Consider the following 27,828-nt stretch of genomic DNA (forward strand, 5'->3'; position numbering starts at 1 on the left):
ATGGGGGCTCCGCGCCGCCGGCCGGCCGCCGTCCCGGGGCCCCCGCTGGGGCTGCTGCTCCTGCTCTGCAGCGCCGTAGCCCCGGGCCGCGCCTCCCTGCGGCTCCTGGACCACCCGGCTCCGGTCTGCGCGCAGCAGGTGAGACCCCGACGCGCCCCCGAGGAGGATGCTGCGGGGCGGGCGGCGGGGATCCGGCCCGGCCCGGGAGGCGGGAAGTCCGCCCTGGGGGACGGGGAGGGCGTCGGGGCTGGGACTCGAAGATCGCGGCGCGCCGAGGAGTTTACCTGGAGCCCTGGGAGTTGCGGTGTGGACCGGGGAGACGAGGGCGTTGGAGGGGGGAAGATCGCGGGCGCGCGTTGCACAACGAGCCGCGGTGCTGAGCTGGAGGCCGGAGCCGCGACTCCGCCCCGGCCGGAGTTTGGGGAAGGAGACCCAGGCGCGCGGCGGGGCCGGCGAAGGGGCCTTGGGAGGAGGAAGGACAGTCTGGACGGGCCCCACGACGTGCACCCCACGGTGCCCCTGCTCTACCCGGCCTCGACGCACGACCCAGGAGGCTGAGCCCGGCCCCGCAACCTCCCCTCTAGCCGCCTGAATGCGGCCAAAGGAGCAGGGCCAGCCCTAGGTCGCCAAATTAGAACTTGGCTGTGAGAAGGTGGGCATCCGGACCGACCGACCGACCGACCTCAGCCCGGTCCCGGAGACCGTACACGCGGGCGAACCCGGGCGCCTCCGGAGGTTTCTTGCAAGAGTGGTGAGCCGCGGCCTGCTCACCTGCGGAGGGCCGCTGAGGGCCACCCTCCCGGAGAGCTGAGCTAAACTCCGTGAGACAGTCACACTGCCGTGTTGCCCAGGCTGCATTCCAGCTTCTGAGCTTAAGCATTCTCCTGCCTCATCCTTCCGGAGAGTAGGGTCCACGGGCACTGGCCACCCAGATGATCAAGACGTCCTTCCCACCTCGATCACCACCACCTCCTCCTCCTCCTCCTCCTCCTCCTCCTCCTCCTCCTCCTCCTCCTCCTCCTCCTCCTCCTCCTCCTCCTCCTCCTCCTCCTCCTCCTCCTCCTCCTCCTCCTTCTTTCGGGTGTGAGAGCTCAGGAAGTGAGAGCTGGCACTTTGTGGCTGTCAAGGAGGACCCCCTCTAGGCTCACAGGAAGTAGCACACCCTGCCTGTCTGCCTTGCAGTGAAACCTGAACCATTTTGAAAGAAAACAGGGCCAGGCTGGTGACCCTGGCCTGTAATCCCAGTACTTGAGAGACTGAGACTGGAGGGTGGTAGGTTCCAGGCCAGCCCTGGCATTTAGCAGGGCTCTCAGCAACTTAATGAAACTCTGTTTCAAAATAAAATAGGTCTGAGGGTTCTACCCAGAGGTAGACCCCCTCTGGGTTCAATCTCCAGTGAAAGAGAGAAAGGAAGAAAGCCCCCCAAAACACCTTCCTTCTCCACTCAAAGCCAGTTATTTCCCTCTGCTTTCTGATTTTCTCAGCCCCTTCCCATCCACTGACCGCAGGGAAAAAGCTGAGTATCTGAGTCAGAGGATGTGAAACAAAGGGATATTTCTCTTTATCTAATTTTATAGAAGATTTGCCAAAACAGGGTGGAGGGTGAGTGACTATTTTGCAGGGAAAAAGTGTTTTAATGTGACTGATGTTGGGAAATGCCCTTGTGATTTTGACCATGCCCCTGTGCTTTGCCCAACAGTGGAAACCACAAGGACATTTCTCAACATCAGTCACATTAAAAACACTTTTTAACGAGCACAGAGGCACATGCTCATCAGCTTCTTCCTGCGGACTGTACAAAAATGCTCCAATGTGGAGGATTTGGCGTTCATTTGTGAATGGCCATTTGTCAGGTGCCTGCCAACTTCTAGGAACTGAAACTGTAAAACACTCCTGGGACCCAATTGTCCAAGGACTTCCTTTGTCTAGGAACTAGGTAGCTGTTTTACAAGTGGTCTTTGCACAACTGGTGAGCGTCCAGAATCCCAGGAAAAATTAAAATCACTTTCAGCTGGGCTGTTCTTCATGGAGAGGACAATTGGGCATCCCTCAGGGACAGTGGGAGCCTCTGAGACTGAAGTTGCTTGGAGTATTCCAGATGGTGGAGGAGCCAGATAGTGCAAGTCCTTAGATAGTGCAAGGTAAAGTGTGTGTCTGGAATGGAGGTTCTGTAGAGTAGGAAAGAAAAGAAGCTAGAAGGGAGATAGAGACTCCATTGTGGCCTGATGCTGCAGATGTGCTGAAGGAGTTGTGTGTTTTTTGGAGTTAAAGGAGATTTTTTGTTTGTTTTGTTCCGTGTTTTGTTTTGTTTTCAGTGCTGGGGCTGGAGCCAGGGCCTTGCACATGCTAGGCAAGTGTTCTACCACTGAGCTACACCCCCCGCCCTTAAGGATTTTTTTACTTTAATTGCACAGGGAAACAACCGAGAGGTCATGGCGCAAGAGCCCAGCCTGATTTCAGGGAGGGATGGAGAGAGCTGTTTGTGGCCAAATTTATCTACATGTTCTCTTTCTTTTCCTCCTTCTTCCTTTCTTCCCTTTACTTGTACTTATAGACCACCCATCTCTACAGGATAAACAGCTTCCCTGATCCATTGTTGAGTTCTTATAAAAAGAAAGAAGCCAGGGTAAGCTCAGTATAATCCCAGCTACTCAAGAGACTGAGGCAGAAGGGTCATAGGTTTGGGGCTAGCCTGGGCAGCTCAGTGAGACCCTGTCTCAAAATACAAAACTAAAAGGTCTGGGGATACAGCTCAGTAACAGAGCACTTGCCTAGCATGTACAAGGTCTTGGGTTCCATTCTCAGTACTGCAAAAAAGAAAGAAAGAAACGACACACTCTCCCCGGTTGTTCAGTGGACACATGTGATGGAGTGATGGGGAGGACACGCTGCAGCCCTGGGTTCGCCTCCCGATGCCATCTCTTGCAGTGTCTGTGACCTTGGGCAACTTGGGCTGCCTGGGTCTGGGTTTCTTTGTTTCCACAATGAAAGGAGTGGGTGATCATCTCCTGCACCACTTTCCATATGTAAATATCTGCCAAAAGCCCAGTTGGTTTATCCCTCAATGACCGTCCTAAGATGGGGAGGAGGCTTCTGCGTGCTTGTTCTGTTCCTCCCTTAGTGCTGCCCGGGATGTGGGGGCTTGAGAAACACAGGTCGCTGGAAGGAAGGAAGGAAGGAAAGACTGAATCTGCTTTGATAAACCTGGACCGGCCAGGCGCTGGTTCTACCAGCCTTGATCGAGTACCTCAAAACCATGAAGATTCTGACTTCCCTGCAGACACCAGTCCTGGGGAAACCATAAGTAACTGCATTTCCCTGGGTGCTCTTGTGGGTGCTGTCCTCTGCTTGGGCTTCCTTGCAGGTTTCCCTTGACTGCCAGCCTGAGGAACACACATAAGCAAAGACAGCAACAGCTTGGGCTCAGTTGGCACAAACGGTAACACACAGTTTTACAAACAGGATGTGTGTTTCGTTACAAGTTCTTTTTTTCCTGAGCACTTGTGGTTTTCACTTGTGGTGACGGAACGACTGTTTGTCTTAACCCTGTTAATCTTCTGGGGGCCAGAAGCCACTTCCAGCTCTACTACTCTTCGAGAGTATACAAAGTCGTCTTGGCAGGAAGGCTGGGGCTCTGCAGGCAGTAGAACCCACGGTTAACTAACCTTCCTCATGTCCTCATCTTCGCAGGACTTCTCACCCTGGCTGCCGGCTGCCCTCGCCTCCCATGGGGAGACCAGAATCCTTTAGCATTCAGCAGACGGAAGTCTGCAGCTCCAAGTCAGGAGTCTCGGGCTCTGGACGATCTTCCCCGCCACCTGTACTGCCGCCCTGCATCAACCCTCTGCTGTTAGGAGTAGGCATCCTCGTCTACCCTCACCTTGCAGGTTGTGGGGAGAGATCTCACAGGCTGCATCTGTGAAATCACCAGGCAGGGCACACTGGGGCATTGCGCCGACATGTACTTGGAACTTTTTACCAGGCACTGTGCAAGACGCTGACTCGTATGCCTTCTGCCAGTGCTCACAACCCTCTATAAGATCTGCAGAATTGACCTGCTTTAGAAAAGCCAGCCCAGCCAGGCGTGGTGGCGCACGCTTGTAATCCCCGCGCTTGGGAGGCTGAGACAAGAGGATCGCACGGGTTCAAAGCCAGCCTCAACTACTTAGTGAGGCTTTCAGCAACTTAGTGAGATCCTGTTTCCAAATAAAAAATAAAAATAAAAATAACAAAAGGTCTGGGAGTATAGCCCGGAGGTAGAAAGCCTCTGGGTTCCACCCCCAGTACCACCAAGAAAAGTCAGGCAGCCGGGCGTGGTGGCTCACACTTGTAATCCCAGTGCTTGGGAGGCTGAGACAGAAGGATTGCACGAGTTCGAAGCCAGCCTCAGGTACTGAGTGAGGCTCTCAGCAACTTAGTGAGACCTTGTTTCTAATAAAATATTTTAAAAATAGGTCTGGGAGTATAGCCCGGAGGTAGAAAGCCCCAGATTCCATCCCCAGTACCACCAAAATAAGAAAAGAAAGAAAAGCCAGGCGATTGGCCCCAAGCCACACAGCCAGTGGATACTGATCTGAGCCTCAGAGCTGCGCAGCACAGGCACCTTCAAAGCCCACATTTCTGTGTCAAGAACCCAGTAATGTTCACTGACTGCCCAGAGTTGAATATAGTCTTTCATTTTTTCCTTTTCTTATCACTGTATAGGTAGATAAATAGGAATAGCCTGCCTGTTGTAGGTCTTTCTTTCTTCCTTTCTCTTCTTTCTTTCTTTCTTTCTTTCCTGTGCTGTCGATGGGACCCAGGACCTCAGTCATGCTAGGCAAGTGCTGGGATTATAGCGGGAGCTATACCCCCAGCTGAAGAATGGAAGTTTAGAGTAAAGAAATTAGGGGTGACTATTGGAGAGGAAATTTGGGACAGAACAAGATCTGTTGTAGTATTCAATGATAATCCTGAATACATTTTTTTTTTTGCGGGTCTGGGGATGGAACCCGGGGTACTTGACCTCCAAGCTACACCCCCTGCCCTAATTTTATTCTTTATTTTCAAACAGGGACTCACTAAGTTGCCCAGGGCCTCACTAAGTAGCTGAGGCTCTCTGTGAACCACGATCCTCCAGTTTTAGCCTCCCGAATTCTGGGATTACAAGCGTGCGCCACCACGCCCGGCTGAATACATTATTTTGTTATTAAAAATGTTATTAGCTGGGCGTAGTGGTACACGCTTGTAATCCCTGCATTTGAGAGGCTGAGATAGAAGGATCGCGGTTTGTGGCCAGCCTCAGCTACTTAATGAGGCCCTTTGCAACTCAGTGAAACCCTGTTTCAAAATAAAGAATAAAAAATAGGCCTGGGGGTGTCACTTGGAGGTAGAATACCCCTGGGTTTCATCCCTGGTACTGCAAAAATTAAAATGTTATTAATGTAAGTTCTATATTGGAATTATAAAGAAATGACCACTATTTCCCCACTAAATTAATGTTTTCATTGGACTCATTTTTAATCCTTTCATTTTTTAGAATAACATCACAGATAAACTTCTATCTTTTAATTAATTTCAACCAAGTAATACATAGAATTCTTTAAAAATGATACTAAGCTGGGCATGGTGGCGCACACATATAATCCCAGTACTTGGGAAGCTGAGACAGGAGGATCATGCAGGTTCGAAGCCAGCCTCAGCTACTTAGTGAGACTCTGTTTCCAAATAAAATATAAAATAGATCTGAGAGTGTAGCCCAGAGGTAAAAGGCCCCTGTGTTTCATCCCTAGTACCAAAAAAAAAAAAAAAAAAAGAGGAAAAAAATGATACTAAGAGCCATGTGTGGTGGTGCACACTTGTAATCCCTGCACGTGGGAGGCTGAGACAGGGAGATCCTGGTTCACGGACAGCCTCTGCTACTTAGTGAGGCCCTTTGCAACTCAGTGAGACCCTGTTTCAAAACAAAGAATAAAAAATAGGGCTGGGAGTATAGCTTGGAGGTAGAATGCCCCTGGGTTCCATCCCCAGTACCACAAAAACAAAACAAAAAACAAACAAAAATAATACTAAGATGTTTAGGAAAAAGCCCAGCAGATCCTGCCTCACCCCTAAACCTCCATATTTCTAAATATTTTTTACTTATTTCTTCTTACACATGCCTCCATATTTTTAAATGCTGTTAATTCTTTACTTGCCAAATTCAGGTATTATGTACCACAATAGATGAGAAAGGCATTCACCTTCCTCCCTTGACTCTTCTCCATCTTCCATTGTAGTTATATCAGTTTTAGTTGACTGATAGTCGTTTGTGTTGTTACAGCCATCTCTTCTGTTCAGTCAGGATGTGTACTTCCCTTGTATTTCTTTTCTGGTACAGTTTTCTCCCCCAGATGATTATTGTTTTAATTCTTCATTTGCATACTTTTCAATGTAACTAGTCTTAGGGTTTTGTTTGTTTGTTTGGACCTGGGGATTGAACCCAGGGGCATTTTACCTCTGAGCTACACCCCCACCCCTATTTTATTTCTTATTTTGAAACAAGGTCTCACTGAGTTGCTGAGACTGGCCTCGAATCTGTGATCCTCCTGTCACAGCCTCCCAAATACTGAGATTACAGGCGTGTACCATCACACCTGACTCCCCCAGACCATCTTATTTTTATTTTGAAATGGGCTCACTATTTGCCCAGGTAGACCTCAAACTTGTGATTCTGCCTCAGCCTCCAGAGTAGCTGGGATAACAGGTATGTGCCGCCGTGCCCACCTTTAGTCAAAGTTTTTCTATCAGTTCCCCCCCTCCCCCCCGGTACTGGGGATGGTGCCCAGGGGCATTCTACCTCTGAGCTGCACCCCCAGCCTTGTTTTTTTATTCTTTATTTTGAAACTGGGTCTCACTGAATTGCAAAGAGCCTCACTAAGTAGCTAAGCCTGTCCTCGAACCAAGATCCTCCGGTCTCCGCCTCCCGAATGCTGGGATTATAAGTGTGTGCCACCACGCCCAGCTCTGTAAGATTCTTCATGTTATTTTTTTCTCCTAGTCATCAGACATTCCATCAGTTTCGCTCTCCCTTCCCCCAGATAACTCCCTCCTGAGGCCCTGTTCACCCGCTTTAGTGTGGATTGATTGCACTCTAGAAGTAAGCACGGCTGTCGAGCAGACTCTGCCATGGTCACGTCTCCAGGTGCTGGAGACTGAGTCTTCCTTGGGATTACGGCATCACATCCTGGAGCACATCCTCCTCCTGCAGCTTTCTAAGCATGTGATGGAGATATACATACATACATATATATCATATGTATGATACATATATATATATATATGAGGGATATATATATAATATATATATAATTTTAAGTCTTTATGTGCCTGCATATCTTTATTCTACCTTCTCAATTCTTCGAGTAATCTGGCTGGATGTTAAAAATCTAGGTTAAGAATTACTTTCTAAACTGGGTGTGGTGGCGCAGGATTATAATCCTAGTACCTGGGAGGCTGAGACAGGAGGATCGTGGTTAGTGGCCAGCCTCAGCTACTTAGTGAGGCCCTCTGCAACTCAGTGAGACCTTGTTTCAAAATAAAGAATAAAAAAATAGGGCTGGGGTGTAGCTGGAAGGTAGAATACCCCTGGGTTCCATCCCCAGTACTGCAAAAAAAAAAAAAAAAAAAAAAAAGAATTATTTTCTCGGAATTTTGAAGGTGTTGCTCTGTTGCCTGCTAGCCAACAGTACAGATGCTGAGGACACCAATGCCATTCTGTTGCCTTGCTGTTTCTATGGCGCCTAACCAGTCCTCCTCCATCCCCATACATCTCTGGAAACTTTTAGGATCTCCTTTTTATTCCTGGTATTCCAGTAGTTCTGTGGTGTGTATGGGCCCCTGTCTGTCTCTTCTTATTTCTTCATTTGTTGTGCAGGTTGTAAGCTTTTTTTTTTTTTTTTTTTTTTTTTTTTGTGGTACTGGGGTTCCTGGAAGCCCTTCTGCCTCCGGGCTACACTCCCAGACCTATTTTTTATTTTTGGAAACAGGGTCTCTTATGCCAGTGTGACTGGCTTCCAACCTGTGCAATCCTCCGATTCTCCTGTCTCCGCCTCCCAAGCGCGGGGATTACAAGCGTGTGCCACCACTCCCGGCTATATGGCTTTATTTTGGAAATAGCCCTTTATCTTCAAACTATCTTGATTTCTTTTCAAGTGATTTTTTTCCTTTTATTTCTTTTGCTTTTCTATAATCTGGAAACCCGCTAATCATATCTTGTATTTCCTGAGTTGATTGTCTAATATCCTTCCTTCCTTCCTTCCTTCCTTCCTTCCTTCCTTCCTTCCTTCCTTCCTTCCTTCCTTCCCTGGTGCTGGGGATAGAACCCCAGGAATGCTCTAGCACTAAGGTATACCCCCGATTTTTTTATACTTTTACCTTGATACAGAGTCTCACTAAGTTGCCCAGGCTGACCTCAAACTTGTGATCCTCCTGCCTCAACCTCCCAAGTATTGGGATGTTTCTTATTGTCTATATTTGCTTGTATTTGTTTTAGTGTCAGAGAAATTTCCTTTAGTTTATAACCCTGCCCTTCCCTTTATTTTTTATTTTTTGTGGTACTGGGGATGGAACCCAGGGGCATTTGACCTCCGAGCTGCACCCCCAGTCCTATTTTTTATTTTTATTTTTGCAGGTCTGGGGATGAAACCCAGCGGCATTCAACCTCTGAGCTACACCCCCTCCCGTATTTATTATTCTTTATTTTGAAACAGGGTCTCACTAAGTTGCAGAGGGCCTAAGTAGCCAAGGCTGTCCACAAACCGTGATCCTCCTGTCTCAGCCTCCCAAATGCTGGGATTACAAGCATGCACCACTACGCCCAGCTGATTTTTTTATTTTTAAGTTCTCTCTCCCTCTCTCTCTCTCCCTCTTTCTTTCTCTCTCTCCCTCTTTCTTTCTCTCTCTCTCTCTCTCTCTCTCTCTCTCTCTCTCTCTCTCTCCTTGCTTATTTTTCCCACGGTAGCCTGTCCCTTTGTCTTATAAACCCAAAGTACTCTCTTTTCTCTTTGAGGCTGTTACAATTTTATTAGCTTGTTTTGATCTTATTCTGTTTCCAGCACTGTCTTATTTCCTCCTGGAGCATTTTTTTAGTTTCTTTGGACCTATTTTTCATGCAGGAAGCCCATCTCAAGTATCAGATATTCTTTGGCTATCTGAGAATACTTTGAGGAGGAAGTCCTCAAAAGCTGACTGAGTACTGTGTGTAGCCAGGGCTTATGAACAGTGGCCTCCGCCGTGTGGGAGGTTGGACTGATGGCTCCAGGGCCTGGCTGCTGCCGCCTAAGGTCAGATCAGGCGCTCCCAAGGGCGACCTGCACCTGTCCTCCCTCCCCTGTGGAGGCTGGATTGTTTGGGGGGGTGGGCTGGGACTCTTTGGCCTCTTCCCTGTCAGTAGCTTCCTTCTGCAGCATTCAGGTATGCTTCTCCACCTTCCCGAACTAGTTACACACTCTTCCTTCTGCTTTGACTTTTTAAAATGTGTTCACATCTCAGCCGGGCGTGGTGGCGCACGCTAGTAATTCCTGTGCTTGGGAGGGTGAGACAGGAGGATCGCGCAGGTTCGAAGCCAGCCTCAGCTACTTAGTGAGGCTCTCAGCAACTTAGTGAGACCCTGTTTCCAAATAAAAATATAAAATAGGTCTGGGAGTATAGCCTGGAGGTAGAAAAACCTCTGTGTTCCACCCCCAGTACCACCAAATAAACAAACAAACAAACTGTGTTCCCATCTCTTGCCCACTGAGATTACCTGCCCTTCATAATTTATTTATTTATTCATTTATTTATTTATTTATTTATTTATTTTTGGCTGGTACTGGGGGTGGAACCCAGGGGCTTTCTACCTCTAGGCTATACTCCCAGACCTATTTTATATTTTATTTGGAAACAGGGTCTCACTAAGTTGCTGAGAGCCTCACTAAGTAGCTGAGGCTGGCTTCGAATCCGTGCCATCCTCCCGTCTCAGCCTCCCAAGCGCTGGGATTACAAGCGTGCGCCACCACGCCCGGCATAATAATTTATTTATTTTTTAATCCCTTCCTGCCAGCCTTGGTGACACACACCTATAATCTTAGCTACTTAGGAGGCTAAGGCAGGAGGAGGACAAGTTCGAGGACAACCTGAGCAGACAACTCAGCAGACCTCGTTTCAAAATTAAAAAACAAAAAGAGCTGGAGATACGGTTCAGTGATAGAGCACCCCTGGGTTCAATACCCAGTACCAAAAAAAAAAAAAAAAAAAAAAATCCCTTTCTGTATTTTTTGTATGAGTTTGAGGAGGAGATAATGTGTACATAGTCCAGGCACTGTGACCTTTAGTGTAATTTTCTTTGCTGCATTTCACCTCTATCTGTATTTTTCTGCCCTGTTTAAATCCTATTTCCCCTTCGCCGTCTCTTCTGCCTTATTCCCTTCACTGTAGTAGCCTGTGTGTTACTACCCGATAGCAGTTGTCTACCTGTTTTTCTATGTTCATGCAATTATAAACATATCTAAATATATTGGTCTTTTTGTATGTGTGTGGTACTAGGGGTGGAACCCAGGGGCTTTTCTACCTCCGGGCTATACTCCCAGACCTATTTTATATTTTATTTGGAAACAGGGTCTCACTAAGTTGCTGAGAGCCTCACTAAGTAGCTGAGGCTGGCTTCGAACCCGAGCGATCCTCCTGTCTCAGCCTCCCAAGCGCTAGGATTACAGGCGTGCATCACCACGCCCAGCTATCGTGGTCTTTTTCATCATTTATTTCTATATAAAATGAAAATGAACTATGAAAAGTCCTTTACAACTTGTTTTCCTCACTCAGCACATCTTGGTCATAGCTGTGGGTCAGTAGCTATCTGTATAACTAGTTCTCCTTAATATTTGTATAGAACATTCCATAAGACACAGCAATCTATTCAACCATTTCCATTTTAATTGAAACCAGATTGACTTCACTGAGCCATTCTCTACTGATGAGCATTCAATACCGCAAAAAAAAAAAAAAAAAAAGGGAGCTACTCATGTTTTTCAAGCTAGCACAAGCTTGATTCTAAAACTTGATAAAAATTTCTACAAAGCTGGGTGTGGTGGCGCACACTTGTAATCCCAGCATTTGGGAGGCTGAGATAGGAGGATCTGGGTTCCCGGACAGCCTCAGCTACTTAGGCCCTCTGCAACTCAGTGACACCCTGTTTCAAAATAAAGAATTAAACATCAGGCTGGAGGTGTTGCTTGGAGGTAGAATGCCCCTGGGTTCCATCCCTATTGCCTCAAAAAAATAAAAAATAATTTTAAAAATTGGGCTGGGGTGTAGCTCAGAGGTAAAATGCCCCTGGGTTTGTTTAATCCCCACCAGCACACACCCACAAAATTTTTTCTACAAAAAGATTAAACTTGGGCCATTAAACTTGGGCCATTCTCACTTATGAATATAGATACAATCAATTTATATGACATGTTAGCAAATTTAATATAGCAGAATATGGAAGAAATAGTACATCATAATCTGGTAGGATTTATTCTACTAATGCAGAATTGGTCCATTATACCACATCATCAATATAATATCAATAAATTGATTAAGGTGAAAATCTATAGTCATGTTAGTAAGTGCTAGAGAAATATTTGATACATTTCAGAGCTGATTGTGTGTGTGTGTGCGTGTGTGTGTGTGTGTGACTGAACTTAGGGACATTCTGCAGCTATACCCAGCCCTATATTTATTTGGAAACTGGATCTCACTAAGTTGCTGAAGCTGGCCCCAAACCTGCAGTCTTCCTGTCTCAGCCTCCCAAGTACTGGCATTACCGATGTACATCACCTTGCCTGGCTAGCATGTTTTTTTCCTAGCAAAATCTGTAACCAGAATTATAATTCCGCAGTTGGCCTCTTGCAGCCTGGTTATCCAGACCAAAGATCAGAAGCCTCAGGAGACTTAGGGGGCTTTTCCCATGCTGCCTCAGGACGACCCTCTGTCTAAAGTTGTAAAGTCCCCAGCCCATCACGGTTACTCCTGACATCTCAGTCTCCTTTTGCCATGCACCAGGCAGAGGGAGACTGAGATTTGGTTGGGCAGGATGAAGAAGTACAGGGAGAAGTCCCCCTAGGTGGCAAGGGTTGTATAGATTTCGTTCTTACAAATGAGCCTGCGAAGGCTCTGGAGCCCTGCGTGTGAATTCAGGTTTCTTCTTGGCTGTAACCCCCACCTTTCTTTCCACAGGGGCTGAACTGCAGAGTCAAGAACAGTAAGTCCTTTCTCGTTGTTCCTCTAATGGCTTTAACACAGCGGCAGCCTGGTGCTGATCTCTGGCAGCAGCTCTGCTGCCTCACCCCAAGTTCAGGCCACCTGAGCTTCCTGTGGAGAACATTCGTTATGTAAAAGTTGGGCAATGAGAAACCAAACTGTCATTTGGGTTTTGAAAGTGTTCTCTGGTGCGCTGCCCAGTGTATCTATAATACAATTTCATCTGCCGTGGCTTGTCACTGTCAGGTGAGACATCTGTGTTGTTGTAGTTTTGGGGGGAGGGATGGAACCCAGTGTCTCAAGAATGCCAGGCAAGTGCTCTACCGCTGAGCCACGCCCCCAGCCCCTTGGTTTGGTTTTGCTTCAAGGACAAGGCACTTAATTCACGGATCTGAGCTGGGCGTGCTGGCGCGGCTTGTATTTCCAGTACTTGGGAGGCTGAAGCAGGAGGATGGCGGTTTGTGGCCAGCCTCAGCTCCTTAGTGAGGCCCTCTGCAACTAAGTGAGACCCTGCTTCAAAATAAAGACTAAGAAATTGGGCAGGGGTGAAGAATAAAAAGCAGGAAGCCGGGTGTGGTGGCGCACGCTTGTAATCTCAGCATTCTGGAGGCTGAGACGCAAGGATCGTGGTTCATGGACAGCCTTAGCTACTTAGTGAGGCCCTCCGCAATTCAGTGAGACCCTGTTTCAAAATAAAGACTAAAAAATTGAGCAGGGGGTGAAGCTCAGAAGTCAGATGCCTTTGGGTTCCATCCCCAGACCCGCAAAAAAAAAAAAAAAAAAAAGCAGGGATGAGGGTGTAGCTCAGAGGTCGAATGCCCCTGGGTTCCATCCCCAGTACCTTACTGAAGTGCTCTTAGGGACCATGACCTGAAAATAAGATAGCCCTTACTACCACCCCGTGGCCCTGCACTCTCAATTTCCACCACTGCCCCAAATAATTTTCATACTCAGAACTTTGCAGTGACCTTAAACCAGCATTAGCAGAGAGTGAGGGGCAGGAGAGCTGAGGCCTACCAAGCAGAGCGTGCAGCCGGGGGTGGCGGGCCTGGACTGTGAGTTGCTGGCTTCAGCCCCACGCGGGCAGCTCAGGCCTGGGCTGTGCATCTCTGAGCCTGTTTCTCTCTGGCTGCCAGGTACCTGCCTGGATGACAGCTGGATCCACCCTCGGAACCTGACCCCCTCCTCCCCAAAACACATGCAGATTGGGCTGTCCAGTGCCCACACCCAGCACGGAGACCTGGTCCCCGTGGTGCTCATCGAGTGGACACTGCAGACAGACGGTGAGTCTGGGGGCCCCCAGCCCACATTAGTCCACAGACCAGGGCGTTGGCCTCCCGTTCCAACTCAGAATTGGTTCCCGTCTGCCGGGCGTGGTGGCGCACGCTTGTAATCCCCGCGCTTGGGAGGCAGAGACAGGAGGATCGCGCAGGTTCGAAGCCAGCCGCGCGCGCTGGCTTAGGAGACCCTGTTTCCAAATGAAAAATGTAAAAATAGGTCTGGGAGTGTAGCCCGGAGGTAGAAGGGCTTCCAGGAACCCCAGTACCACCAAAAAAAAAAAAAAGAATTGGTTCCCGTGCTGGAGGAATCCATCGGTTCATCTGACAGCACATGTCAGTGCTTCAGACATGAGGCCAGAGCAACATGTTCTCATCACACTGTCCTTCATGAAACACCTGCCTTTACCTAAAATTTTTATTACCCCTCCAAAACAAAGCAAGTGAATATTATTTTATGAATAATTTCAAATATCTCCTGGAAAAATAGTGACACATTTGCCAGCTACTTTTTCTCCCAACTTAAGGGCCAGCAATTTTAAAACATTCCCCAAACTTCTTTAGGGATAGATACTTCTGATTACAGACGTGGGAAGATTGAGACTGAGCAGGGCTAGAGCCAGACCTGGGATCAGCTCTCCATGGCTCCCCCCACTCACGCCTGCGTGCGCCTGCTGACTAGACAGTCTCAGCAAGGACAGTGGGCCAGGTTGCCAGCGCCCTGGCCACAAGTTTTCAAAGCCTTCTCTGCAGGCCCAGTGCTGAGTGTCCCTTGTCCTGGTCCAGCTGGGCAGCAGCTGCTTGCAAAGCAATAGGCCGAAGCCCAAGCGTGAGCTAGAGGAACAGGAAGTGGGGGTGAGGCAACATGGGCAGATTTTCTTTTCAGAGTGAGCAAGCGTAGCAGGCAGGAGACGGGCACGCCCGGTGGCTTGTACTAGTTGATCTCTATCTGTTTGTCTCCTCCCCTCCCCCTGACCCTCAGCCAGCATCCTGTACCTGGAGGGCGCAGAGCTGTCTGTCCTGCAGCTGAATACCAACGAACGCTTGTGTGTCAAGTTTGAGTTTCTGACCAAACTGAATCATCACCATAAGCGGGTAAGAAGACAGCCCCAGAGTGGATTGCTTCCCCTGCTGACACAGTGCAGGCTCTGCTCCTAAGGACAGTGGTGGAGACGGGAAGGTGTGCTGCGAGCCTCAGTGAGGAGCCTGGCATGGCCCTGCTTTCCACACTTGTTCGGCCATTTTTTGGGATGCCCACATGGGGATGGAACCCAGGGGCTCATGGATGCCATCCACATGCCCTACCACTGAGCCACCCTGCCCTTCTTAAATGAAGTTGCACAGCCCCCACCTCCTGTGTTGGCATGGGTAACTTGGATAATCTGGCGCCTGCCTCCAAGAAGAAAAAACCCAAAGACGTGCTGTGGGTGGACCCAAGCAAATGTGTATTACAGCACTTTGGTTTTGCTGCTCACAGCTCCGGGGGGGGGGGGGTATAAAACATTGCTCTTGCTTAGGTCCCCATAGTATGTCCCTAGACCAGCAGTGTCACTTGGGAACTTGTTACAAATGTATATTCTCACTGGGTGGTGGTGCATGCTTGTAACTCTGGTACTTGGGAGGCTGAGACAGGAAGATTACAGGTTCAAGACCAGCCTCCACAATTTAGTGAGATCCTGTTTCAAACCAAAAAATAAAAAAGGGCTGGTAGTGTAGCTCAAAGGTAGAATGCAAAAGAGTTGGAAGTTGGATTTGCTCTCTGTATCTGTACCATCCAGAAGATAACTAAGCACAAACTCTATTATCTGTGCTGTGCAGGTGTCTGCAGGCCCCAGGGAGCAGGGCTCACTAGCTCCCCCAACCCCCTTGTCTGCTCCAGAACGTTCTCTAGAGATCCCCGTCTGCCCCATGTAGAGGAAGAGGTATTTAACAAATAGCTTAGCTGCCTCTTGAGTTCCAGGTTCTCTTGTGTTCCCCGTCCTCTGGCTCAGCCTCCTGACACCCACTGTTCTGAATTGGAATGAGCCAGTAGGCAGGAGGGCTGCTCCCCTCTACCCTGGGGCTTTTTTATGTTTTCTTTTTCTTTTTTTTCTGGTGCTGGGGAGGGAAGCCAGGTCCTCCTGCACGCCAAGCCCAGCTCCAGGACTGAACTCCACCTGGCCCCTCCTTTCCTCTTTTGCATACTGATGGGGCCAGGCCTAGGTTTTTCAAAACAGGCAGAAAAGACTAGATACGACAAAGGAGGGAGCCACGGCACCTCTGATTCCTCATTCTGCTTTGGTTGTTGTTTTATTCTTACCATTGACTGACTGGGGAAAGCGGGAAGGGCACAGATGGAAGAGGAGTGTGTGACGCATCCGTCTCCCCCTCCTCCTCCTCAGTGGCGTTTTGCTTTCAACCACTTTGTGGTAGAACCCGGCCAGGAGTACGAGGTGACTGTTCACCACCTGCCCAAGCCTTTCCCTGATGGGGACCCAAACCACCAGTCCTGGAGGATCCTTGTGCCAGGTAATAGCCCCGCCCAGCCATCCCTTCCCCCACTGGGCTGTGGAGAGAAAGCCACGGGAGGGACAGGAGGGGCAGAGAACAGCCTCCCTGCCTCCACTGCCAGCACGTGGTACCCACAGGAAGAGCCCACACGGGGACCTGGGAGTCCTCACTGAGGCTGCAGCCTCCGTCCTGAAGGCAGAGCCTGTTCTCCACTGCAGCAACAATGGATGTGGGCCCAAGACCCCAGGAGTGTGATGGGAACCAGAGCCCTCCCTCTGTCCAAAGAACTAGCATCAAGCCCAGGAAAAGTCAGGAAGAAAGCCACTCTGGGAAGACTGGCGGACCCTGCCCACCTCCTACCCGCCTTTCTCCATTCCACGAATCCCACTCTGTCCTCGGCTCCACCAGCCCTCCTCCCTGAGATCCTGCCACGCGTGTCTTCTAAAGCATTCTATGATGCGTCCCACCCTGTCTCCGCCTTCTCCAGGCTCTCATCCGGTCCCCCAACACTTGCCAGTGTTCAAAGCCAGTGGCATGCGGAGGCCAGCCTCTCAAAGACAAGGTCTGGCCTCCACCCACCTGTGCATGTCCAGTCCCTCATCAGTGGCCCTGCTTATAGCAGGCAGTCAGAAAATGCTTTTTGTTGTTTTATTTTGCTTTGGGGATCTAATCCCGGGCTTTATGCTTATAGGCAAGCACCCCACCACTGAGCTACATCTCTTCCCTAGAACATGCTAATTAAGAGTGGAGATGGCCAGGCATAGTGGTGCACACTTGTAATCCCAGTACTTGGGAGGCTGAGACAGGGGGATCCCAGGTTCAAGGACAGCTGCAGCAAGTAGTGAGACTCATCAACCTAGTGAGACCCTGTTTCAAAAAAAATAAAATAGGGCCGGGAGTGTGTCTCTTCTCTCTCTCTCTCTCTCTCTCTCTCTCTCTCTCTCTCTCTCTCTCTCTCTCCTCTCTCTCTCTCTCCTCTCTCTCTCTCTCTCTCCTCTCCTCTCCTCTCCTCTTCTCTTCTCTTCTCTTCTCTTCTCTTCTCTTCTCTCTCTCTCTCTCTCTCTCTCTCTCTCTGCCTGCTTTGTTTTGTCCACAGGATTCATTGTTCCCTGACATGTTTCGTGTGCTATTGATTTGCTTTTAGTGATTCCTTCTACTGGGATTTCATCCCTAGAGGACAGGGACTTGGATTTACCCACCACTGTGTGCCAGTGCCCAGACAAGGTGGGGCTCGTTGTAGGTTTAAGATCTCTGTTGAGCTGGGCATGGTAGCACATGCTTGTAATCCCAGCATTCAGGAGGCTGAGACAGGAGGATCCAGGTTTGCAGACATTCTCAGCTACTTAGTGAGACCCTCTGCAAATAAAGAATTAAAAAAAAATAGGGCTGGGGTATAGCTCGGAGGTTGAATGCCCCTGGGTTTCATCCCCAGTACCGCAAAAAAAAAAAAAAAATCTGTTGAATGAGTGACTCTCCCAACCCCTCTCTTGTTTCTCAAGTCAACAGACTTATTAGTCCCTGTCCTCTACAGTGATTTAGAGCTGCCACATATCTTCTTAAACAAAAGAAAACTATTGCTGTTGAGAAAATTAGAGAAGGGGGAACCAAGAACATAACTATGGAGGCTCTGTGGTCCTCAGGTGTGGTCCATGAACCAATAGCATCAAGAGATGCCCTGGGGATGTGTCAGAAACACAGATTCTCAGCATCTTCCCACACCTGCAGCATAAGAAGCTAGTGATGACTGTGCCCACAAAAGCTTGAAGTGCCCAGGAGGACCGAAGTACCTCGCATCCTGTAAGAAGGCAGAGGCGACTCTGAGCATGGGAGCTGCAGGGGCTCACTGGCCCCAGAGGAGGGGTTACTAGAATCAGGAGGGTTCCCTAGAGAGGAGAACAGGGGCCGCTGGCTACCCCCAGTCCAAGGCACTCTGGCCGGTGACAGCGGTCCAGTCCTAGAGTTCTCTGTGCAGGAGCCCTCTGTGAACAGGCTCCCAGAAGCCTGGCCTGCTGTCAGGAGTCTGGCAGAGCTGACTTCCTAGGGCAGAGGATTAGTGGTTTCTCTTTGTTTTGGGTTGACAGGCTGTGAGGACTCGAGGATGAAGATAACCACGCCATGTGTGAATTCAGGTAACTGGCTGTCCCAAACGAATTGCACCTGGGGGCACACAAAACACACACACACACACACACACACACACACACACACACACACAGTGCATAGGCATGCACTCTTGGAGTACACATACAGCACACCCACACGTGCAACACATGAAGACAAGCACACACATGGGTATATAAATGCATAACACATGCATACACACAGGCACACATACACATGCAAATACAACACATGCACAAAAGACATGCAGTCCCGCAGCACACCTGAGCACACAGGCACACACACCTGTACGCACAGGCACGTGCAGCCCTCCTCTCTCAACCCACATCGTGCCCTCAGCAGGCAGCCTGTGGGACCCCAACATCACCGTGGAGGCCCTAGAGTCTTACCAGCTGCGGGCCAGCTTCACCCTGTGGAACGAGTCCACCGGTTACCAGCTCCTGCTCCAGAGCTTTTCACACACTGAGAACAGAAGCTGCTTTGAGCACAGGCAGCACATACCTGCGGTAAGTGCCACGTCTTACCCCACGGCTGTAGCTCAGCTCCTCCTCGCAGGCCTCAGGCCACCTTCCCACTGGCCCTGGCAGAACCCGGGCCGAGGCTCAGATCCCGGCATGCTGTGTCCAAGTGGCCCGAGACACAGCGGGGTCCAGAGCCCATCTCTCCTGTGCAGCTCATAGCTGGCTCTCCAGTGGATGAAATAAAGTAGATCCTGCCCTGCGCACACCCGGCCTCTGCCCTGTCCTGCCCTCCTCTACTTTCTCCCTTGTTCTTTTATCTTCGTGTGTGTGTGTGTGTGTGTGTGTGTGTGTGTGTGTGTGTGTGTGTGGTACTGGGGATGGAACCCAGGGGCTTTCGGCCTCCAGGCTACACTCCCAGACCTTTTTTATATTTTATTTGGGAACAGCGTCTCACCAAGCTGCTGAGAGCCCCATTAAGTAGCTGAGGCTGGCTTAGAACCCGCGCGATCCTCCTGTCTCAGCCTCCCAAGTACTGGGATTACAAGCGTGCGCCACCACGCCTGGCTCTCCCCTGTTCTTTTAATGTTCATGTTAATTTTACTTTATTTCAAAGAGGGATTTGAATATTAAAAAAGAAATGTGGAGAGTAAGATGACAGGGACATGGCGGGTATGCTGGCACACGCTTGTAATCCCAGCGCTTGGGAGGCTAAGGCAGGAGGATCGTGCGGGTTCGCAGCCAGCCTCAGCTACTTAGGGAGGCCCTTTGCAACTCAGTGAGACCCTGTTTCAAAATAAAGAATTAAAACAGAGGGCTAGGAGCTCGCTCAGAGGTAGAATGCCCCTGGGTTCCATCCCCAGTACCACACAAAAAAAAGACGAGGACAAAAGATAAGAAATCAGATGAAGCTTGGTTTGTGAAGCACAATGTGTGGCTCTGTCCAGCTGCTGGGTGTGGACACAAATTTTTCCCAGCAGCCAAAAGAAGGGAAAACACCAGTTACATGCCGGGCGTGGTGGCGCACGCTTGTAATCCCCACACTTGGGAGGCTGAGACAGGAGGGTTGCACAGGTTCGAAGCCAGCCTCAGCTACTTAGTGAGGCTCTCAGCAATTTAGTGAGACCCTGTTTCCAAGTAAAATATAAAAAAGGTCTGGGAGTATAGCCTGGAGGTAGAAAGCCTCTGGATTCCACCCCCAGTACCGCCAAAACATAAAAAAAAGAAAAAAAGAAAGAAAACACCAGTTACTAGACGTACTTAAATGTTGCTAACAAACCAGTTTCCCTGCAGAAATGCCGATTTTTCAGAAATCTGAAAAATCCTCCCTCTGGCCTCTCCAGAGGTACGCCGCTGCCCAGCAGCTGTCCCAGCAGCGTCCCTGCAGATGCTATGCCGCGATCTCTTGTCCAGCTCACACTCCTGTCCTCTCCCCTCTGCAGCCCAGAGAAGAGGAATTCCACCAGCGCCTCAACGTCACGGTGGCCCTCCCCCACTGGAACTGGTGCTGTCGCCATCAAGTGCAGGTGGGTGGGGGCGCATGCAGTGGGCCTTCCTGCGGGAGGGCAGCGCCCAACCTTAGCTCTCCCTGCACCAGCCCCGCTGTCTGGGGTTCTCTTGAGGCAAGGTCCACCCCACCTCTCACTTGCAGCCCCACCTGGGCAGGGGACCTTCACATGAACCTGAGACCTGATCTAACAGCTGCATAAAAAGATCTATTTCTTTTTTATTTTTATTTTTTGTAGTACTGGGGATGGAACCCAGGGGTATTCTACCTCTGAGCTACACCTCCAGCCCTATTTTTTATTCTTTTTATTTTGAAACAGGGTCTCACTGAGTTACTGCAGAGGGCCTAAGTAGTAGCTGAGGATGTCCTCAAACTGCAGTCCTCCTGTCTCAGCCTCCCAAACGCTGGGATTACAAGCATGCGCCACCACGCCCGGCGATCTATTTCTTTTTGTTGTTTTTGTTTTGTGGCATTGGGGATTGATCCTGGGGGTATTCTAACACTGAGCCACATTCCTAGCCCTTTTAATTTCTATTCTGAAACAGGTTCTCACTTAGTTGCTGAGGCTAGCCTCAAACTTAAAATCCTCCTGTCTCAGTCTCCCAAATACTGGAATTACAGATATTTGCCACCATACCTGGATTTTATTACTGTTGTTTTGAGTTGGGGTCTCCCTACGTTGCCCAGGCTGGTCTCCAGTGCCTGGGCTCAAGCTATTCTCCTGCCGCAGCCTCCTGAGTAGCTGCAACTACAGGCATGCATCACTGGGCCCAGCTCAAAGCCTCATGGATCCTGGTCACAGTGGCCTCTGCTGTTGAGAAGGCGCAGGGCTGGGGTGCACGCTCCACCTCTGAGCCCCTCTCCCTCCTCTCCTCTGCTCTCCAGATCCAGCCCTTCTTCAGCAGCTGCCTCAGTGACTGTCTGAGATACGCTATGACCATCCCCTGCCCAGCAGTCCCGCCGACCACAGGTAGGAGGGACCTGGCTGCCCCAGGCACTATCTGGGTGAGCGCGGTGAAGGCATCCGCCAAGCTCAGTCCTGACCTGGTCCTAGGAGTGGGGACAGGGGAGCCTAATGTCACCTTGGGGCACTCTCCTGGGTTGGACTCCCAGTGCCTTTAATGATCTGTGCAGCCTCAGGCAGAGATCTCGAACTTTCTGGTCTTCAGCCTCCTTGACCAGAAGTGAAGACTTGCTATCCCAGAGACATAGGTAGACACCACATAGGATGGAAGTGCTTTCACACACCGCCCACTTTTAATCCCTCCAAAACCATGGGTCACGATATCATGAAGTACAGCATCCCCCAACCCAGGTTCCCAGATGAGGAAATCGAGGTACAGAGACATTAAGTGACGTGTCCAAGATCACATGCCACGGTCTCGGCAGCGCCCGGCTTCCTGACTGACCATGGGACCCAGCAGCCCCCACGTTCCCAGCGCCATCACAGGCCTCCTGCAGAAGGCAGGTGCCCGAGTCCCAGGAGGTCACCGCCACGTGACCAGACAGCAGCAGACCCGGCACTGGGCTGGACGGTTCAGCCTCCTGAGGGTGCCGGGCAGTGTCTCTTAGACCAGCAACTGAAGTGCTTCCTGCAGGTGGCCGTGTGCAGTCTGACCCATGTCTAGAGTGCCGGTCAGGGCAAGGTTGTCATCCTTAGTGGACATTGATGCTATTTTATAATTAAAGCTAATGATTGCTGGGCATGGTGGTGCACGTTTGTAATCCCAGTGCTTGGGAGGCTGAGACAGGAGGATCACAGGTTCGCGGCCAGCGTCAGATACTTAGTGAGGTCCTCTGCAACTTAGTGAGACCCTGTTTCCAAATAAAGAATAAAAAATAGGACTGGAGTGGGGCTTGCGGATGGCCTTAGCTACTTAGGCCCTTTGCAACTCGGTGAGACCCTGTTTCAAAATAAAGAATAAAAAAATAGGCCTGGGAAGCTGGGCGTGGTGGCACACACTTGTAATCCCAGCATTTGGGAGGCTGAGACAGGAGGATTGTAGTTTGCAGACAGCCTCAGCAACTTAGTGAGGACCTTTGCAACTCAGTGAGACCGTTTCAAAATGAAGAAGAAAAAAGTAGGGCTGGGGTGGGTGTAGCTCAAAAGTAGAATGCCCCTCAGTTCCATCCCCAGTACCACAAAAAAAAAAAAAAAAAAAAAGGGCTGGGGGTGTAGCTTGGAGGTAAAATGCCCCTGGGTTCAATCTTCAGTTCCGTAAGTAAGTAAATCAAGCAGGCAAGCTAGTAATTGAGAATACCGTTTTCTCTTTTTCCTTTGTCCTCCTTGCAGTCTCGATTGCAGGTGAGCTTGGCTCTCCTTCCCCCAGTGTCAACGGACATTCCCCAGGGGCCACAGGAGTCCCGGGCTGAGCTCTGCTGAGCCAGGCAGACATGGCTGAAACTGAGGCCAGTGGGGGGAAGGGAGAGACGCGGGGGAGGGGGAGATCATGAGTGGGTCTTGGTGCGGGCCAGAGCCCGGGGCTGTGGGGCAGGGCTGGGGGCTGCCTATCACTCACGCTGTTCTGCTTGCCACAGCCTATGTCCCCCTGTGGGTGTACATCTTTATCACGGGCATCTCCATCCTGCTGGTGAGCTCCGTCATCCTGCTGATCGTCTGCAAGACTTGGCGGCCACCTGGTAAGGGGCAGAGGCTCCGCACCTGGGCTTCTGTGCCGCGCTTCCTCCCCACGTCCTCCCTCCTCCTCCTTCCTGCTCCAGTCTACCCTGGACCTTCTCTGGGAGGCTGTGCCGAGCGGGCGAGCTTCAGTCCAGCCCCGTCATCTCAAGCCCTGTGTACACGTGGCCTCCTACTCTGGTTGTCAGGAGCCTAGAACCCAACACAGACCCGTTCCACCACTGACCACCTGGGCAAGACATTTAATTTTCTGAGCCTGGGCTTTCTTTTTGGTAAAATGGCAAATATAAGTCAGGTGTGGTGGCACATGCCTGTAATCCCAGTGCTTGCAAGGCTGAGATAGGAGGATTGCAGGTTCGAGGACTCTTAGCAACCTAGCAAGACTTTCAAAATAAAAATTTTTTAAAAAAGAGGACTGGGAGTGTAGTTCAGAGGTAGAATGCTCTAAATTCAATCCCCGGTACCAAAAATGGAAGAGAGAAAGAAAAAAGAGAGAAGGAAAGTGAACTAGAACTGATACAGTGACTAATTTGCATTCTTTTATGTATCTCTATTTTGTTCTAGTACCCACCAGGGGGCAGTATCACCCAATTTGGAAATCTGGATGTGGAGGATTATTGCAAGGGTGAAATAACATGTCAGCTAGTGCTTGAAAAAAATCTGAGTCTGTCCGGCTGGGATGTTAGCTCAGTGGTAGAGTACTTAGTATGTGTGAGGCCTGGGTTTTATCCCCAGTACAGCAGGAAAAAAAAAAAATTAAAAAGTAAGCATGAAGCTCTCTGTAGTAGTCAGGGAGCTTTTTTTTGTTTCATTTCTGCTTTTGTGCTTTTTTTTTTCTTTTTGTGGCATTGGGTATGGAACTCAAGACCTTGTGCAGGCCAGGCAGGCACTTACCACTGAGCCACGCCCCCGCTGCCACCGCACTGCTGACCATTGTCCAAAGTGCAGCACACTGCGGTGATTGGACTGTCTTAGACTGAAAGAAACCCAAAGGGTGGGCATTGAAATGCAGGTCCCAAGTCTCTTACAGTGCTAGAGTGCTTGCATAGCATGCATGAGGTCATTGGCGTCTTCCCGGCACTGAAAAAAACAAAAAAGCCAGTCATGGTCGTACACAACCTGTATTCCAGTACTTGGGAGGCTGAGGCAGGAAGATTGCAGGTTTGAGGCTAGCCTCAGCAACGTAGCAAGGCCTTCTGCAACTTAGTAAGACTCTATTTCAAAATAAACTAGGAGCCAGGCATGGTGGCGCACGCTTGTAATCCCAGCATTCGGGAGGCTGAGACTGGAGGATTGCCGTTCGCGGACAGCCTCAGCTACTTAGTGAGGCCCTCTGCAACTCAGTGAGACCCGGTTTCAAAATAAAGAATAAAAAATAAGGGCAGGGGGTGTAGCTTGGAGGTCAAAATGCCCCTGGGTTCCATCCCCAGATCCACAAAAAATAGATAAATAAATAAATTAAAAATAGGGATGGGGGTATAGCTCAAAGGTAGAATGTAGAATGTTCATCCCCAGTACCTCAAAAAAGTAGAAGAAAACAAACCTTCTGCCTGACCATCTGTGGGTTCTGCTCATTCTGACTCCACGGTGAAGGGAAGGGAAGTAACTCCCCATCACGTGCCCCAGGGGAACAATTGCCTAAGTAAGCTGTTCCCCATCTTATTTCAAAAATACCAGGAGGAAATGTTAGGAGTAGGCAGATGGGGCCGCTTCTAGAAAGAAGTGTCGGAAGCTGCCTGCCCCCTGCAAGGGTGCTGCTGGGAAAGAGCCTTTGCTCCAGTGGAGTCTGTACAAAGAGGCCAAACTGCAGGGCGGCCAGGGCCCCCGGGCCATTGCAGGGGTCCCAGCTCCAGCCTGGGTCTCCAGCTGGGTCAGGGCCACAAAGTCACTATTAGGACCCCAGCTGAACAAGATCACACACAGGATCCCATCCAGTACCTGCCACGGACATGTTTCGCAGAGGAGCAAAGTCTGAGGTGCTAGTAACCTTACCTGGTCACAGGTGTATCGCAGCCAGCCCAGGACTCGCCCCAGGTCTCCCTGCAAAGGCCCAAAGGCCTCTGCTGACCACCGGTGGGGGCTGCCCCCGTGTTGTCGGGTGGGGCAGCACCCCATCAGGCACCTGTGAGCGGGTCTCTGTTTCTCTTTCAAAAGAGCCATGCCAATGTATTTCCTTTTGTTTCAGAATCTCATCATGAAAAATCCGGAAATGACACCAAATTCACCGGTCAGTATTCCTGCTCTGTGCGGGCTTGTTGCACCTGTGTGCTTTTTTCTAAAGACACGTGGCAGGTTCTCAGCATAGATGAGTGGGTTGCTTTGTGCAGTCTGACTCCTGAGTCCCTCCGGGAGATCCCATCTTTAGGACCCACCTTCCAGCTCCCCACACAGCCGGGTCTCAGGGTGCCCCAAACAGGGAAGCCTGAGACGTCATGTTTTTAATCACTCCAACGAGAAATGAAAGGTGAGCACACCATAGTATATGACAAAAGGTCCTTCCCAGAGCCAGGCGCGGTGGCGCACGCTTGTAATCCCAGCGCTTGGGAGGCTGAGACAGGAGGATCTCACAGGTTTGAAGCCAGTCTCAGCTACTTAGTGAGCCTCTCAGCAATTTAGTGAGACCGTGTTTCCAAATAAAATATAAAATAGGTCAGGAGTGTAGCCTGGAGGTAGAAGGCCCCTGGGTTCTATCCCCAGTACTACAAATTTTAAAAAAAGGTCCTTCCCAGCAAAAAATGAGGTCCTTCCCAGCCGGGCATGGCAGTGCAGGCCAGTAATCACAGGCCTTGAGAGGCCGAGACAGGAAGATCATAAGTTTGAGGCCAGCTTCCACAACTTAGCAAGACTCTCAGTGCGACCCTGTTTCAGAATAAAAAGGGGTGGTGGTATAGCTCAGAGGTCAAATGCACCGAGGTTCATCCCCTAGTACTTCAGAAAAGTAGAACAAAGCAACTAAACCTTCTGCCTGGCCATCCATGGCTTCTGCTCATTCTGACTCCACGGTGAAGGGAAGGGAAGTAACTCCCCATCACGTGCCCCAGGGGAACAGTTGCCTAAGTAGCTGTTCCCCATCTTTACCTCAAAAATACCAGGAGGAGAGAAAGGGAAGGAAGGAGCGCTTTGCTGAGCAGGTCTTTGTGCCTCTTTCTTTTTCCAACTAAAGCTATAAAAACACAGGCTAAAGGCCAGAAAGGAGTATGAGAGAGAGAGAAGGAATTTTCAAACAAGACACCGTGCTGGTTTTTCAAGGCCACCCAACGAGGCAGACAGCACCGCTGGGCTTGTCCCGGAAGGCCTCAGTTTTCTCTCTGGGCTGGTGGCCACGCTGTGCGTGTGGTCCTGGCCCCTTGCAGCCTGACTAGCAGGGCACCACCGCGGGCCTGGGGATCGAGCGTGAGGACTGAGCATGTGCTCTCCTTCCTTTAGATGTCCTGCCTGCCACTCACCTGGCCCCCCCACCCCTGAAGCCCAGAAAGGTCTGGATCATCTACTCAGCTGACCATCCTCTCTATGTGGATGTGGTCCTAAAGTTCGCCCAGTTCCTGCTCACCACCTGTGGCACCGAAGTGGCCCTTGACCTCCTGGAAGAACAGGCTATCTCAGAGGTGGGAGTCGTGACCTGGGTGGGCCGCCAGAAGCAGGAGATGGTAGAAAGCAACTCCAAAATCATCATCCTGTGCTCCCGAGGCACCCGGGCCAAGTGGCAGGCCATGCTGGGCTGGGAGGCGCCCGCCGTCCAGCTGCGGTGTGACCGCTGGAAGCTCACCGGGGACCTCTTCACAGCCGCCATGAACATGATCCTGCCTGACTTCAAGAAGCCAGCCTGCTTCGGCACCTATGTCGTCTGCTACTTTACTGGCATCAGCAGCGAGAGTGATGTCCCCGACCTCTTCCACATCACCCCCCGGTACCCTCTCATGGACAAGTTTGAGGATGTGTACTTCCGGATCCAGGACCTGGAGATGTTTGAGCCTGGCCGGATGCACTGCATTGGAGAGCTCACGGGGGAAAACTACCTGCAGAGCCCCAGTGGCTGGCAGCTCAAGGAGGCGGTGGAGAGGTTCCGGGACTGGCAAGCCCAGTGCCCTGACTGGTTTGAGCATGAGAACCTTTGCTCAGCGGATGACCTGGACCTCCCATCTCTGGACGAAGAGGTGTTTGAAGAGCCATCGCTGCCGCCAGGGAACGTGATCATGAAGCAGAAGCCCCTGGTGCGGGAACCTGCCTCCGAGGGCTGCCTGGTGGTGGATGTACTCATGGGCAAGGAAGGAAGGGGACTGTCAAGGCTGGAGCCCCAGGGGGAGCTGGCGGCCCAGGCCCTCCAAACCGTGGTGCTCCCAGAGGAGCAGGTCATCCCTGCAGCTCACACTGTGGCCATCCTTGCAGATGGCAGCAGCTCAGCCAGCCGGCTGGCCGTGGTGGAGGAGGGCGAGGCCTGCCCGCTGCTGGGGGGCTGTGGCCCCCAGAGGAACAGTGTCCTGTTCCTCCCCACTGACTCCGGGGACGCCCATCTCTGCAGCACTCCAGTGGGGCCACCTAGCCCCCTCCTGGATGAGGAGAGAGAGCAGCTGGAAGGCCTGATGCTTTCACTCCTGCAGCAGAGTCTGGCCCAGGAGGCGTGGCAGGGACCCGCGCTGGTCCTCAAGGACCCCTGTGCGCCCTCTGAGGAGGAGCAGCGGCAGTCTTTGCAGTCGGACCAGGGCTACATCTCCAGGAGCTCCCCGCAGCCCCCGGACGGGCTCGGGGAAGTGGAAGAGGAACAGGACCTGGGAAAATGGGATCAGGAGTTCTCTCCTGAAGATCTGCGGAACCTGAGGAGCCTCCAGCAGCAGCTTCTCTTCCAAGAGCTTCAGAAGAACCCCGGCTAGGGCAGTATGGAATCCGAGGGGTAGGCTGAGGAAGGGCAGGCCACCTCCTGGAGCCTCCCAGATCCCCAGTCTTGAGAAGACATGCAAGTGCGTGTGTATGCGTGTACATATGTGTATATGTGTGTGTGTGTGTTTGTGTTCATGCGTGAAGCATCTACCTTTAAAATATAGACATCTTGCCAGGCATGGTGGCACACAGTTGTAATCCCAGTACTTGGGAGGCTAAAAC

The 27,828-nt window shown here is 50.7% G+C and overlaps 1 protein-coding gene across 1 annotated transcript; it reads left to right on the top strand.

Moving 5' to 3' along the window:
* IL17RA (interleukin 17 receptor A) lies at positions 1-27,599 on the top strand (the record flags this gene model as incomplete). Its single annotated transcript, XM_080706311.1, has 12 exons — positions 1-138; positions 12,217-12,241; positions 13,377-13,523; positions 14,500-14,612; positions 15,899-16,025; positions 18,089-18,136; positions 18,471-18,634; positions 20,029-20,112; positions 20,979-21,063; positions 22,632-22,733; positions 24,917-24,958; positions 26,158-27,599. The coding sequence occupies 12 exons, from the start codon at positions 1-3 to the stop codon at positions 27,597-27,599; spliced, it is 2,517 nt and encodes an 838-aa protein (XP_080562437.1).
* Positions 27,600-27,828: the final 229 nt, after the last annotated feature.

The sequence above is a fragment of the Muscardinus avellanarius genome (assembly GCF_963383645.1).
Source record: "Muscardinus avellanarius genome assembly, chromosome: 11".
NCBI lineage: Eukaryota > Metazoa > Chordata > Mammalia > Rodentia > Gliridae > Muscardinus > Muscardinus avellanarius.